The following is a 15,638-nucleotide window of genomic DNA, read 5'->3' as shown; positions in this document are numbered from 1 at the left end:
CAAGTCACTAAGGCCAACTTAGATTTAAGCAGAAGTTAATGACTCTTCACCTCAGTGGGAGGAGTGTTACAGAATTTGTGGCCATTTTAATCACAAGACCTAGAAATCTCATTTTACAAGTCTTGACTAAAACCACCTTTGTGAAGACTAATACTTTTTTTTAAAAAAGTTATCATCATTTATTCCTGTAGCACCTGGTCTTCCTAGGTGGTCTCTGATCCAAGGACTAACCAGGCCCGACCCTGCTTAGCTTCCAAGATCAGACATGGGGCTTGTTCAGGTTGGCATGGCCATAGACCATGGACTGTGGCTCCTCTGGGGCACGAACCAAGGACCTTCTGCGTGTAAAGCAGACATGCTAACCGCTACACTATGGAACCATGTCCTGAAGGCTAGTAGTTTTATTTGCTATATATTCCCATAATACCTGGTCACACAATAGGTCTGCACTACATTTTCACCTTGTAAATGTCATTTTACACTTGACAATCATTTCTATATTCTTTATGTTGAGTTTCGTAATATCATTCCTGGTACTTCATGCAGCAGCTCTGGTTGCAAGAGAGCGAAGGTGTGTTACTGTGATTTTTTACACTGATATCTGTAGTACTAAAGCCAAAATTTTAATCCTTTATGTTTTTGAAAAATTTGTAGGCAGGATTTTCAGGTCTTCAACACACTTTTCTCTTTCCATGAGTTTGACCTGGATGTAGGTGACGAGCTGTTAGCGGAAGGTATAGAAGGTGGTTTCCATTGTGCCCTGCTCTGAGAAATACTCTTTTATTGCCATTGCCTTTTATACGATAATTTAGCATGTTGATTCTTCAATAAAGATCTGTCAACATCTTAAAGGTAAGAGTGATTATATATAATCATTTCTATTTTTCATGTAGTATATTTTAAGTGCTATTTAATGTGTTAGGGCACGGTGTTAAAAGGTAAAGTGTTGGACGGTAGGGCTGGGGCAACATCTAGTTTTTACATAAATTTTTATGGCAATAATTCCCCTTTTAAGTCTTTTTTCTGTAAGTTATAGTAGCAGACATTTGTCTTTTTGGCTGTTTAGCATCCAGACTTCATAAGTTTGGGGAATCCCATCCTTATGAACCTCAATAAGAGACAAAGCCCATATACCCACATAGAGCCCCAAAATATCAGGTGCATGCTTTTCCAGGCTCCCTTGCAGCTAGGTAGAAAGCTCATAACATAGACTTAGCCAGTCAGATGCACCCACCCCCGACTACTCAGAAACAGGGATGAGAGAATTCTAGTGACTATGGCAACAAAATTAAGAGTTGGTCTGGCAGTAGTACCAGTACCTGCCATGTCAGTTTTTAGTTATAGCAACTAGAATCCCATGGCAGCAATGCTGACCTCACTGGATCATTTCTGAGTCATGATTTTGGCCACCATGACACTAGCTGCCTAGCCTCTGAGCCTGGATCACCAGCCCTCCCAAGATTCTGTGAGCTACCCTATATAGAATACATTCATTGTACTTAAATTAGCCTACATCAGTTTCCAGTTTTTAAGGTTGCTCCAGTTTTGTTTTCCTAAACTATAACCTTGAATTATAAGAAAGCTTATACATCTATTATAGCACTTGTTGCATTGACTTTAAGTATAAGTAAAGAGTATTTGCTCCTTACAAACACAGGAGCATGCTCTACATTTTTATATAGTAGTCCCTGCGCCTCCCTGCCATCTACAGGGTATATGTTCCAAGACCCCCAGTGGATGCCTGGAACTGTAGATAGTACCGACCCCTATATTTTGTTTTTTCTTATACATACCTATGATACTGTTTAATTTATAAATTAGATACAGAAAGAAGTTAACAATAATAATAAAATAGAACAATTACAACCATATATTGAATAAAAGTTATGTGAATGTGGTCTCTCTCAAAATATCTTATTGTACTGTACTCACCCTTCTTGTGATATGAGATGATAGAATACCTTATTAATGCAAGAATTTTCACCTTTTCACTTAAAGGAAGCACTTTATGGCTTCTCTTGGTATATCCTAGTTGCCAGCATCACTACTCTTGTGCTTTGGGAACATTACTAAGTAAAATAAGGGTGAGTTGAACATAGGCCCTGTAATACCTTGACAGTCAGTCTGCTAACCGAGTGGGCTGCTAAGTGACTAACGGGCAGGGAGCATGTACAGTGTGGACACACTGGACAAAGGGCTGAGTCACAGAGTGGGACTGTTGAGAGATTTCGTCATACTAAGAAGTGGCTTGCAATTTAAAACTTAAGAATTGTATATTTCTGGAATTTCCCATTTAACATGTTTGGGCTGCAGTTGACCACGGATAACTGAAACCGTAAAAAGCAAAACAGCATACGGGGGGACTGTTGTACTGTATATTCACATCGCTTATTGCAGTGCCCAGTACTGTTGAATTGAATGACTGGAGTTAATAGGTGATGATGCTAGAAAATTTGATTGTGCTGTTTGGAGAGGATGTTGATCAGTGGATGAGAAGATTAGGAATATGGAATCATTGATAGTTAAAAATTGAAGATTGTTAAAGGAAGAAATGTCATCAAAGTGGGACTGGAAGATTGAAGTGGAAAGAGTAGAGAGTAGGGTGGGAGGTCAGAAACGAGGCTGAGGTTGTCCACGTGAGGCAATAAAGGGCCCGGACTAGGGTGGTCTTGGTGGGAAGGGAAAGGGATACACATAAGAAAACTTGCAGTGAAAGAGTCAACAGAATTTGTGAACTGATAGTATTTAGGACTTGAGGGAAAAGGAGGAGTCAAAACTAGTCCTGAAGTTTCCAGTCTGAGAGACTGGGAGAAAGTCGATGCCATTAATAGAAAGAGCCAAGATAGGCAGAAAAACTGATTTAAAGGCAGCAGACACTAAGTTTAGGGCATGTTGAGTTAGTGGTCCCAGTAGGGATCTGGAAGCTTAAAAGCTGGCGTTTAGGAGAAAAGTCAGGATTAGGGAGACAGATTTGTGAATTATATACCTGGAGGTCATAGTTAAAGCCAGGGGTGTATATATATGACCTTTAAGACAAGGAATGTGAAGAGCGAGAGGAGTCCAGAGTGTCAGTAACACCCATGTTTAAGAGATGGATAATGGCAAAGACCTTGGAGGAAAGGGACAGAGTTGTCAGGATTAAAGACATGGGGAAGTAGCTCAAAGGAAAATAGTACATAGGAGGCCACTGAGCCTAAAGACTTGGGAAATATAGTTTTCCTTCAAGAAGAGGAGGTACATGTGAACAATTATATAATCTACCACAGAGACCATTGGATTTAGTAATTGGGAAATCATTGGTGACTTTGAAGAGTAACTGGAGAGTTGAGTTCTAATAATAATAGCTATAATAGTCCACACTGTAGTGAATGCTTTGGGTTCTAATAATAATAGCTATGATAGTCCACACACTGTGGCGAATGCTTTACAGTTATTATTTAATACTTGTTATGGACTGCATGTTTGTGTCCCAATCAAATTCATATGTTGAAACCTAACCCCCAATATAATGGTATTTGCAGGTAGGGGCCTTTGGGAAATAATTAGGTCATGAGGGTGGAGACTTCATGATGGGATTAGTGCCCTTCTAAAAAGAAATAAGAAAAAGCTTGCTTCCTCTCTTTCTCTGCTCTCTGCCTTGTGAGGACACAGCAAGAAGGCAAACCAGGAAACAAGCTCTTAACAGACACCAGATCTGTTGGCACCTTGACCTTGTACTTTCCAGCCTATAGAACTGTGAGAAATAAATATTTGTTGTTTAAGTTACCCAGTCTGTGGTATAGCAGGTCCTCGAATAACATCATTTTGTTCAGTGTCATTTTGTTATAACTTTGATGAGATGCATAGGATCTTAACTCTTATTTATAGCAATTAGCCTATGGTAAAATTGATTTCATTATACATTGTTTTACTTGAAGTTGCAGAACCTATTGATGATGTTAAGTGAAGCCTTACTGTAATTTGTTATGGCAGCCCAAACTAAGACTGTCCTTTCCATTACAGAGTAGGAAACTCAAGTTTAGAGAGATTAAATACTAGCTTACGTCACACGACTAGTAATTGGTGGAGCAGAAATTCAGGCCAGTTCTGTCTGGCTCAAAGTCCAGTATTTTAACCCCTTCAGAATGGAAGTTATAGAAAAGAAGCAGATGTAAGAACAGCTTTCCACCTTCCCTCTATTTGCCTAAAAAAGTAAGATATAAATTTATAAAGGTGGCCCCCTTACTCTCTCTACAAGAAGGACAAAAATTAATCATTGGAAACAACTTTAGGCCCTTATCATCCCAGAGATGGCTGCAGAGGAATCTACATGACAAACTTTACTAACTAGCCCTTATCTTCCATTAGTTTCTCTATGTATTTGCCTTCGCATAATTTACCACTCCAGAAGCTCAAAGTTCTTTTCACTCAAGGTTTTGTCATGTCTTTAAAAAGTTATTGTTCTTTTGTGAAGATGCTATATAAGCCCAAGTTCTAACCACCCCTCTGAGTTACTCATCACTAGATACTCCCATGTTATGAGCAATGCACATGCTAATAAACTTATTTTTCTTGTTAATCTGTCTTTAGTTTAATTACAGGATCTTAGCTTCAGAGCTTAAGATGGGTTGAAGGAAAAAAAGATTGTTTTTCCTCCCTCTTGGGATGAATGCTAGGGAAGGATGAATGCTAATGTCTTACTCTGGGAAGTTATTTTTAGGACGGGCAGACTGCATCAGAAGGTAGGGGAAAAGGCTCCACGAAAGGAGAGACCACCCATACTAGAGAAATCCAGGACCGATAATGAGCAAAGTACTTACTTTAGCTTTTGATATCTGCGAATGTAGGCTAATTTGCTTTGTCTGCTATTTTGAGAATTTATATATCTAGTTAGTTGAGATGGATTGCCAGATGAGGGGAATTGAAAGGCAGTTGTTATTTGATGGCAAAGTGAAGTAAATTTACTTTACCTCAATTTTCCTCTTCCAAACAATTATATAATATAAAAAAATTAAGCCACTACATTAAAAAAAAAAATGGAGTTCAGATACACGCTAGGACATGGATGAACCTTGAAAACATTACGTTAAGTGAAATAAACCAGACACAAAAAGACAAATATTGTATTATTCCACTTACATAAAATATTTAGAACTAGGGCAAATTCATAGAGAAAGAATAAGGAATTACCAAGGGCAGAGGATGAGCGGGGAAGTTACCAAGGGCCTTGGAGAGGAGGGAATGGGCAGTTATTGCTTAATGGGTACAGAGTTTCTGTTTGGGGTGATGAAAAATTTTGGAAAGAGTGATGATGGTTGCATAATATTGTAAATGTATTTAATGCCATTCAGTTGTACATTTTAAAATTGTTGAAATGGTGAATTTTGTTATGTATATTTTACCACAATTAAATAAAATAGTGCAAAAAAGATCTGCTATATTGAAATTAATTCTGTAGTTATATTGAGTTGTGTTTTTTGGGTAGAGGAGTTTGGATTGGCCAGGACAGGAGAATGTTTTATAAAACATAGAAATTATATTTCCTGAAAAAGCCACCATATTTTCTGTCAAAAAGTATGCAGGGTATTATAAGCATTCATGAGATAAGTAAGACATAATTGCTATTGCATTAGTAGCTGGAATCATTCTTCATATAAGTTGACACTAGGCACACCCTTGGGACTTGAAATACTGAGGATGCTAATATGTAGGTGGGTTTAATTATAATAGAGGTTTATTTAAGCATCAGTGATGGAGACTTTGTGTATATTACACAAATAGCCATGTCCTTATAAATAGTCATGTCTCACATCTCAGACACTAAGCCCTGGCTGGAGGCTGCCTCAGGAGCAACCCAGGTGGTGTCTACATTGTATAACAAGGATGAGATGACAGAATAAAAGTAATTAAAGTCTATATGTTTAATCTCAACTCTTGAATGCCCTGAAATCAAGCTCATTTGGGAACGGTTAAGTTGATCATTGTTGTAGTCGACATTACCAACAGACAAACCTCTTTTTAGTTCATTTGTAATATGTCCATGTGTAGTACTTCTGATACAAAAATAGCCTAATTATGGGCCATATAGAGAGTCCATTTTTGCCTTCACTTGACTATCTTCAGAGTACAAGGTATCACCCAAAAGTGTTTTGAATGAATGCAGTCATTGCTTTCAGTGTTATGACCTAGTCACAGGCAGAAGGCAGTATAAACAGGAGTAATAGTACTGGTTGATAACATCCATTATTTATATATTTCAATGATTTGCTGTAGTCTGTAGGGGAAGGTTTCAAATTGGGCATAATAATAGCTAATATTTGGGTGAAGGGGGGCAATTGAGATTTGGGGGTTTGGATTATAAATAACATTCTAATATTGGCATTGGAAGGGGTAACTATGTCCAAAGTCTGTTCCAACTGGCTAAGATAAGACACGAAATAAAGGAATAATTGTGAGCATTTTGTTAAAGTAAATAAACAAGGAGGACATTAGACTGTGATGGCTCTAATGCCTTGGTAGCCTACATTAAGCAAACTGAAACCAAAGCCAGAGTCATTGCACTTAAATTGGAGAAAATGAAATTTAAGAACTAATCACAACCTACCAACTAGGCTTTCCCAAATAAGCCAATCGCTTAAGCTATAGTCAATCATATACTTTATTGCTTTTTTCTGAATCTTCTCAATGAAAACCTTTCCCCAAACTCCTGTCAGTTGAGTGTTCCTAACCATTTTTGGTTTGGGGTTGCATGATTTCAGTTGACGTCTGCGCAAATAAGCTCTTCAAAATTTTAATGTACCTCAGTTTATTTTTTAATGGTTCATTGAGTGCTCTCCTTGTGGTAGATCTAGTTGTGTAAAAAGCATCATTCTCTAATTTTAAGCTCATAATTCTCACGTGAGTAGATAATGAGCATGTACTAAAGTTTTTTTTTTTTTTAACAAAATGTAAATAATTGAAGACCACTTACATGAGGAAAGAAATTACAGAGCTTGCTATAGCAAGGAGTCAGCCACCATCACTTGTATTTGACAGGAGATCAGAAAGAGGGGAAGCTTTACAGGCATACCTTGGAATATTTTGCAGTTTGGTTCCAGACCACCATAATAAAACAAGTATGACAATAAAGCAAGTTGTAATAATTTTGTTGGTGGGAGGGTCTTGCCTTCAATATGTAAAAATAACACCTGTGAAGTGCAATATAGTGAAGTACCATAAAATGAGGTATGCTGGTATAGTGAGAAAAAAAAAGGATGCTTCTAGTGTGTTCTTATAAAAGGTTATTGGCAAGGGAAGCTGGAGGTGAAGTAACTAGAAGCGGACATCTCTGGCTGATTTAGAGAGCATATATGGTTTTCTCTGGTTGGTCTTGGTGCATGTGTGTGTGTGTATGTGTGTCCAAAATAGGGAGGTTGGCAGCCTTTGAGCAGATCCTGGCCATTATGAGCTGATTGCTCAAGGGTTGTGGGTTGGTTTCTTATGTGGGTCAGAATTTTATAATCATTTATGGCCTAGTCATTGTCCATTTGTATACTAATTCTCTCAAGGACATCAGCAGAATGATACAACTGATTCCACAAGGTATGAGAAACTGGAATTTGTAAAACCACTGGGGAAAGGAACGATGAAATAAAGATTAATAAATTGAAACAATACTGGTTCTTGTTTCTCAGCACAATGCAATTTTAACCTCGGATTATTTTTTGTACTTGATATCTGCTGCTCCCTAATATCCCTCATCAATTTTTTACCAGATATTTCTAGCTTTACTGGGTTTTAAAATCTTTGGACACTACTAAATTGTTATTCAAAGTTACATTTTCCTAGGGTATCAGATGAACGTCAAGTGGGTTTATTACAAAATCCTCTATAATGAAATCGATTTTTAAAAGTCACACAATCATCTTTTGTCTTTATTTCCAAGTTTTGACTAAAAATTTATCATCTCATTTAATCTTCGTAACAGCCTAATGCAAGTAACCCATTGTGGTCGTACAATTATTCCCTGATGAGAAAAACCAACACAAGTAATTTGGGTAACCAGTATTGAGAATTAAAAGAGCCACAGAATAGTTGAGCACTGGCTATGCTGCCGCTTTAGGTTATAGGAGTGAAGAAAAGAGCGCAGAAATCTGACACTCCAGTACATGGCAGGCTGTATTTCTACCCCTTTATGTTGCTTCTGAATCCGAAATTTTTTCTAAAAGTTCACACGTGTGGTGGTTAGGAGTTTAGAAACTGGGCTTCACATCAGGATTTGCCTTTGCTAGTTGTGCAGTTTTGAGCAAGTCATTAATTTCCCTGGGCCTCTTGTTTCCTCATATGTAATAGAGCTGAAACAATGTTCTTTGAAGTTTAGATGCTGGTACAGGCATTTTAATGTAAAGTCACAAATCACCTAGTAGACAATAACTTGAAAAATCGCGTAACAGATTTCAGATGACGTTGCAGGAGGATCTGGTAGCTTTAATTTTACGCAAAGTAAAGTTCCATTTTAGCGGCTGCTAATTCCCACCTGAGTCCTGTTCTCCGCCCCGTCCCTAGCACCCTCCTGTTGTCATGGAGACCCGGAACGCCTCAGCTGGCGGGTTCTCCTGCACTACACCCAAGCAGGGCACGTGATGACGCACGCGCATTCTAGGCGGCGGAGGCGCCGCGGTGGCTGCCGGGACTGAGCTCTTAGCAGCCTGATCAGGAAGTGGCGGGCGGAGCCCTGGGCCGAGTTGTCGGTGCTGCCGCCGCCGCTGCCAGTGCGGAGACCCCGACCTGGCGGGGGCGGCGCTGGGCGTGCGTCTGGACAGGCGGGGGGACTGACTAGGACCCGAAAGCGACGGCCACGCGGACGCGGGCGGCTGGCCGAGGCGGAGACAGTGGGAGGCGACAGCGGGTCGCGTGGGGCGGCCCACCTTGCTCAGGTAGGGGCTGCAGCCGCGAGGCGAGGGGCGCGAAACTCTGGCCTGCTTGTCGTGGGGACCGCTTCCTGCCAAGGGGCGAGTGTGTCTTCCACCCATCGTGAGGCTGGTGCTGCCGTTCTCTACGAGAAGCACTTAAACACAGTAACAAACTTCTTGGGAGCATTGTCTTTTAGGCCGGAGGTTTATTCAGCAAACTTTTGGGTTGTAAAGGAGAAATTCGCAGTCGGATAGCCGATTGTGCCTCTTCGTAGCCCCCAAGTTTACGTTAGCAGTAGCTGAGCGACCCGTGTGTGGAGTTTGGGGAACCACGATGTCCGTGCACCTAAAAGGCTGTGATTTAGAAGCTCGTCCACGGACTTTTTTTTTTTTTTTTTTAAGTCACCTTTTGGAGACCTAGTTAGTAATGATTCCTAAATTTTAGTTATAATAATTTTCTGCAAAGGCTAAAGACATTTTCCAAAACAAAACACTGCGGTGCAGTTTTCTCCCACCTTTACATTTCTGTCATTTAAGATGTAAGCAGTTTCTTTTCCTAGCTTGCCGGCCATTCAATGTAGCAGTGTTCTTAGATTCTTAGTGGCACCTCTGAGGCTTAGGCAGGGAAAGAAGCCAAAAAAACGGTAAGTAGAAAGGTTGAAAGAAGTCGGATATTACAGTGGAAAGAACGTGGGCTTTGGAGACGGAAGATTGTGACTTAATTTTGGCTTCTCCCTGTTCATCTGTGACACGTGGACACATGAAGTCCCTATGGTGGTGGTGTTTTTTAAATGTAAAACGAGCAGGGTGGTGAGTCCTGTCTACCACACGTCAGTACATGTAAAACTACAAATATTGAGTAGCTTTCTGAGAAAAAGGAAAAGTTAGAGCGTGCGATGGGAAAGATAGACATTAAGCCTTCTGCTCTAGGTACCGTGGAACATTACCCATACCCACACCTTTGTTTTAGAGGTCTTGACCAACATTTCAGGTGTGGAGTAAGAAGTACAGGCTTCTAAAGGAAAGTACCTGGACGAGGACCCTAAGATCCTGACTCTTAAATCACGTGCTCCTTACTCCACACCCGAAGTGCAGTAAAAGCCTCCACATTTTGAGAGGTTCTGGAAGATAAAGCCTTGCCTTCAAGCAGCTTGCTTACACTGAGAACAGGAAAGCTTTGAGCACCTGGCTTAAAAGCAATGAATAAATAAAATGTGACCTAGAGTGTTTTAGAGACCTTTACCAGCATTGCAGGTGTGGAGTAAGGAGCATTTGATTGAGCTACCTTGTGCTTGAAGGTTTTCAAAGTGTAAGAGTCTTTTTCTTCTGGGACCTTCCTTCCTTATTTACAAACACTAATCTTAACAGTGCACAGATCATTTACAAAGTCTGCTTGTGTGCTTCCTAGATTCTCCTTGGGTTTCTAGGGAGAGTTCAGATAAGAGAGGAACGTTTTAAAATACTTGTTGAATGATCTGTGGCTACCCTTATTGTACTGTAGTTGCTTACAATTGTAGCGTTTAGAACTGGGGGAAAAACCCGAAGAGGTTTAGTCCTCCCTCCCTCCAAGTAAGGAATTTTCTTAGGTATTTCTACCAAATCTTAATGTACTTAATGATAGAGAGTTCACTAGTTTTAAAATACCTTTTTTTCTCTTTTTTTTCCTCACTATGTCCTTTACTCCAGCATGCTAAATAACTCATCTGTAAGTTTACATACCAGCACAGTGTGTATGAAATGCCAAGATAAATATAAGAAGTCAAAGAGGAAACTTTTCTTTCAAGGAGCTTACAGTATTCTAAGTATTTTTTAAAATTATTTTTATTATGGTGACATTACCATTTTCATTTATAAGCATTTCTGATGGTTCTCTTTTTTTTTTCCACAGTAAGCCTAAGTCTGCCTAATTTCTGCCGAGTAGACCTGATGTTATTTCTAGAGCAGCATTGTCCAATAGAAATACAAAGTAAGTTGCAAAAGTGTGAGCCACACATGTAATTTAAAATTTTCTAGTAGCCATAGTTTTGAAAAAAGTTTTAAAAAATTAGAGAAAATTAATTTTAATCCAGTATATCCAAAGTATTATATCAACATGTAATATATCAACATGTAATCTATCTAAAATACCTCATTAGTAATTTTAAAAGTTCTTTCTGTTATGTCTTTTAAATCTGGTGTATGTTTTACACTTAGAGTATAACTCATCTCCAGCCGCATTTCAGGTGCTCAGTAAGCACATGTTACCAGTGGCTACCATATTGGACAGTGCAGTTCTAGAGCATTAGAGGATAATTCTTTTTCTCTTTCCTAGTGCCTAGCACAATGTTTGGCACATAATAGGCATTATTTAAAGATTTTTTGATTGAATGAGTAAGTGAATAAATACAAGTGCTAGAGAACTGGTAAAGGTAATTTTGTTTGGGCAGTAACTTGTTGAGACCTATGGATTTGGCATACAGGTTTGAGTGACTGGAATTTTTATTAAACATACTTATATTTATCTTTGCAGCATTATGGATCCAAGCCTATTGAGAGAACGGGAGCTGTTCAAAAAACGAGCACTTTCCACTCCTGTAGTAGAAAAACGTTCAGTATCTTCTGAGTCATCAACATCATCGTCATCGAAGAAGAAGAAAGCAAAGCTAGAACATGGAGGATCATCAGGTTCTAAGCAAAATTCTGGTTAGTAAAATTGACTGTTTAGAACTGTTTAGTTTTATTTTTCAGGAAACCATTCAGTGGTGGCAAGTTCATTTTTCAGTTCAACATTCATATTGATAGGCACTTGAAGTATAAGTGATGGAATGATAGAATTTTTTGTTTTTCAGATATTAATAGTCTTATGTTATAGTTAGAATTTACGTCATTGAGGTTTAATTTACATACCATACAGTTTACTCATTTTAAGTATACAGTTAAGATTTTTAGTAAATTTACAGAACTGTGCAACTATTAGCACAATCCAATTTTAGGACATTTCCATCACCCCCAAAAGACCCCTTGTGCCCATTTGCAGTCACTCCCTGTTCCCACTCCAGTCCCAGATAACCAATAATCTACTTTCTGTCTCTATATATTTGCCTTTTCTGGACATTTCATATAAATGGATTTGTATAGTATGTGGTCTTTAGAATGTGGCTTCTTTTACTTAGCATCTATTAAGATGATCATGTTCTTGCTCTTTATTATATTAACATGATATATTACATTAATTGATTTTCAGATGTGAAACCAGCTTTGCATTCTTGGAACAGATCTTACTTGGTTATGGTATATAATTCTTTTTATTTGTTGTGGGATTCAGTTTGCTGATATTTTGTACAAGGATTCATCCATGTTGTAGCATATATCAGTAATTCCATTTTTTTGCTGAAGAGTATTCCATTGTATGGATATGCTACAATTTGTTTATCCATTCACCAGTTAATAGACATTTGTTTTCCTTCCACTTTTTGGCTATTATGAATAGTGTTGCCCTGAACATTCCTGTATAGTCTTTGTTCATTTTTTTTTTTTTTTCTCTTGGGTGGAGACTTAAGAGTGAAATTTCTGGGTCATGTGGTAAGTATATGTTTAACTTTTTAAGAAACTACCAAAATGGCTGTGGCATTTTACATTCTCACCATCAATACTTGAGGGTTCCATTTTTTATTCTTGCTAAGATTTGTTATTCCTATCTAAATAGCTGTTCTAGTGGATGTGAATTGCTATCATTGTGGTTTTAATATTCAGTTCCTTAATGACCAGTGATGTTGGACATCATTTCATGTACTTATTTGACCATTTGTGTGTCTTCTTTGGAGAAATGTCTGTTCAGATTTTTTGCCCATTTAAAAATATTGGGTTGTCTTCCTATTGATTTATAAGATTTCTTTATATATTCTGGATATAATATCTTGACCTAATGTCACTTGTGCTCTCAGCATCACATCTAAGAAATCTTTGCCTAATCTAGGATCATGAGAATTTACTGTTTTCCTCTAAGAGTTTTATAGTTTTAGCTCTCACATTAGGCCAGTAATACATTTGAGTTGATTTTTTTGTGTGTGGTTTAACATAAGGGTCTAAATTTGTCTTTTTGTGTGTGGTTATTTAGTGGTCTCTGCACCATTTCTTGAAAACACTATTTTCTCCATTGATTTACATTAATTGGCACCCTTGTTGAATATCAATTGACTATAAGTGAAAGAGTTTATTTCTGGTATCTCAATTTGATTCTATTAATTCACATGTCTATCTTTATGACAGTACCACACTCTCTTGATTACTATAGCATTGTAGTTAAGTTTTGAAATTGGGAAGTGTAAGTCCTTCAGTTTTTTTCTTTTCAACATTATTTTGTTTTTTTCTTGGATCCTTTGTTTTTCCATATAAATTTTAGGATCATTTCACCAATTCCAATCTGTAAAAGAGCCAGCTGTAATTTTGATAGGGATTACATTAAATCTATAAATCAATTTGGGGAGAATTGCTGTTTTAACAATATTAAATCATTCGGTCAATGAACATGGATATCTTTCCATTTATTTAGATGTTTAATGTATAAATCTTATATTTATTTTGTTAAATTTTTCCTAAGTATTTTATCATTTCAATATTGTTGTGAATGAAATTGTTTCTTTGATTTTTTTTTAATTGTTTATTAGTAGTATATAGAAATATAATAAACTTTTCTACATTGATCATGTATTCTGCAACCTTGCTAAACTTGTTTATTATTTCCAAATTTTTTGTGTGGATTTCTTAGTATTTTCTACATACAATATTATGTATCTGTGAATAAGAACAGTTTTACTTCGTCCTTTCCAATACGAATGCTTTTTATTTTTCTTGTCTGGACTGGCTAGTATAATGTCGAATAGAAATACAAGTGAGAGTGAATATCTTTGCCTTGTTCTGATCTTAGGAGGAAAACATTCAGTTTTTCATCAATATGTGTGGTGTGGGATTTTCGAACAGAGAGATGGGACACCAAGGCTATAAGCAAGAAGCAGCGTTTATTTATGCTGGCACCAGCTCAGTGAATTATTATCCAAAAGCTGAGCCCCAATTGTAACATAACGGCAGTTTTATACAGTCTTGTCATTCCTACACAGCTACAGATATAAGGAAGAACATTGATTGGTTGGCAAGCTATGAGAAAATTTATGTCAGCTGGAGAGTCCTTGGAAGGCAGGGGCAGTCAGGAACAAACTCATTCGAGCAGGAACTGGCTTGGCAAGGTCAGGCTGCCACATTCCCCGCTTTGATGCTCGGACTCAGGACGGGGTCCGAGAGCATCATTTCCTTCTAATTTTTGGTTTAGAGGCTGGTACTTCCATAGCTTTTGCTGCAGTTTTTTTTTTTTTTTTTTTTTCTACTATAGCCTCTATGAGGGAGGTAGTTGACCAGATACCAAGAGGCAATAGGCAAAGGATGAGGAGGCAGGTTCCAAGGAGGAGGAGTACTATCCCAGCTAAGGTCTTAAAGCCACTGAAAGTGGAGAACCAGCCTACAAAGAGACTACCAGAGTCCCATGCTTTCCAACTTTGGATGGGCACATGAGCTATTTTCCTCGTATTCGTAGCTGTGGCAGTCACAGCTTTGCCATTGTCATCTATTTTGAGGCAACAGGCAGTCTGGTTAAACTGTCCACATATTCCTCCATCTTCTGTTAATAGATAATCTAAGGGTAGGCGGTTTTGGTAGATAGCTGACCGCATCTAGGATTGTTGCTTGGCTAAAAGCTCTAAGGCAGTTTCAGTCTCATTGGTTATGATCTTAAGAACTGCTCGTAATCTAATGATTTGGTTGAGCATGTATGTAGGGGTCCGGTAACCTCAGCTCCCATCTTGGGCCCAAGTTGTGGGGCCATAGTTTTGGATAATATGGTGGGGTAGCCACTTATCTTCCCCCCACATTTGTAGTCCTCCTATTTCAAGTGATCTCTTAGTTCTGGCCTTTAAATCTTGATATAGGGGAACACCTAGCTCATTTCCTCCTTGGTCAGGTAGAAGGAAGAAGCCAGACTGAATGCTCCCAATGGTGCAACTTCTGTCCCAGTTTGTCGGAAGTTGAGTAAAAGTCCACTTTCCACAAATCCAGAAGAGCCCATCGAGTGCTTTCCAGCTGTCGGGGCTTGTGGAATTGAGTTTTTCCCAGAATTTGGCAATAGCTGGGATGGCGTGGAGAGGGTTAGGGACCGTGCCATCCTCTATAGTACAGTTTGTGACAGGCGAGTTTTGATTGAGAGAGTGGCACAAGGAAGAGTTAGCTGCAGTATTATTGGCCCAATACCAGGAAGGAACCTTGAACCACCAGTTTAGGTCTGTGTGATTTAAAAATAGCATTTTTTTACATGGAGTTTCTCCAACCCACTGAGTGTATCCTGGACCCATCATGCCAAGACATTCTTCCCCTACCACTTCTGAGCAGAGGACCCAGCTCTGGGGTCGACCCTCTTTGTGATGAGCCACCGTGTAGTTCCACTGAAGGAGGTAAAAGGCATCTAGGCTAGTTCCCTTCCAAGGCCAATGTTCACTCATGAGTGCTGCTCCAAGTTCATAGGCTATCTTTCCAGCTAGGTCAACAAAGAGGTTCTTCCCTAGGGTTGGAAAGTCTAGGTTTTGGCCCAAAGCTACCTTTAGCTGATCATACATTTGTGGGCTTTGGGGCCTATGAGACGGTGTAGGCTTAGATGTGGTTGAATTACGCAGCCATTGGACTATTTCTTCGACTGCTGGGCCCTCTGCATGGTTATGGACCTTTCCCTGCTTGAAGTCTATGGCC

General features: G+C 38.8%; 1 protein-coding gene across 6 annotated transcripts in view; it reads left to right on the top strand.

Moving 5' to 3' along the window:
* The first annotated feature begins 8,646 nt into the window (after window positions 1-8,646).
* Window positions 8,647-15,638, top strand: part of GTF2E2 (general transcription factor IIE subunit 2) — an 82,958-nt gene continuing 75,966 nt past the window's right edge. For 2 of the 6 annotated variants that reach the window (XM_011371887.2, XM_011371895.2), the window contains exons 1-2: window positions 8,647-8,894; window positions 11,380-11,552. In XM_011371887.2, the coding sequence (XP_011370189.1) occupies window positions 11,384-11,552 (169 nt within the window). In that variant the 5' untranslated portion in view covers window positions 8,647-8,894; window positions 11,380-11,383. Of the gene's footprint in view, window positions 8,895-10,556; window positions 10,576-10,631; window positions 10,673-10,758; window positions 10,837-11,379; window positions 11,553-15,638 lie in introns of those variants that run through there. The other 4 variants (XM_023538312.1, XM_011371878.2, XM_023538309.1 and 1 more) reach the window with 4 other exon arrangements.

The sequence above is a fragment of the Pteropus vampyrus genome, unplaced genomic scaffold (genome assembly GCF_000151845.1).
Source record: "Pteropus vampyrus isolate Shadow unplaced genomic scaffold, Pvam_2.0 Scaffold8, whole genome shotgun sequence".
Lineage (NCBI taxonomy): Eukaryota > Metazoa > Chordata > Mammalia > Chiroptera > Pteropodidae > Pteropus > Pteropus vampyrus.
The sequence above is the reverse complement of the archived record's forward strand: the minus strand, read 5'-3'. Positions and strand labels throughout refer to the sequence as shown.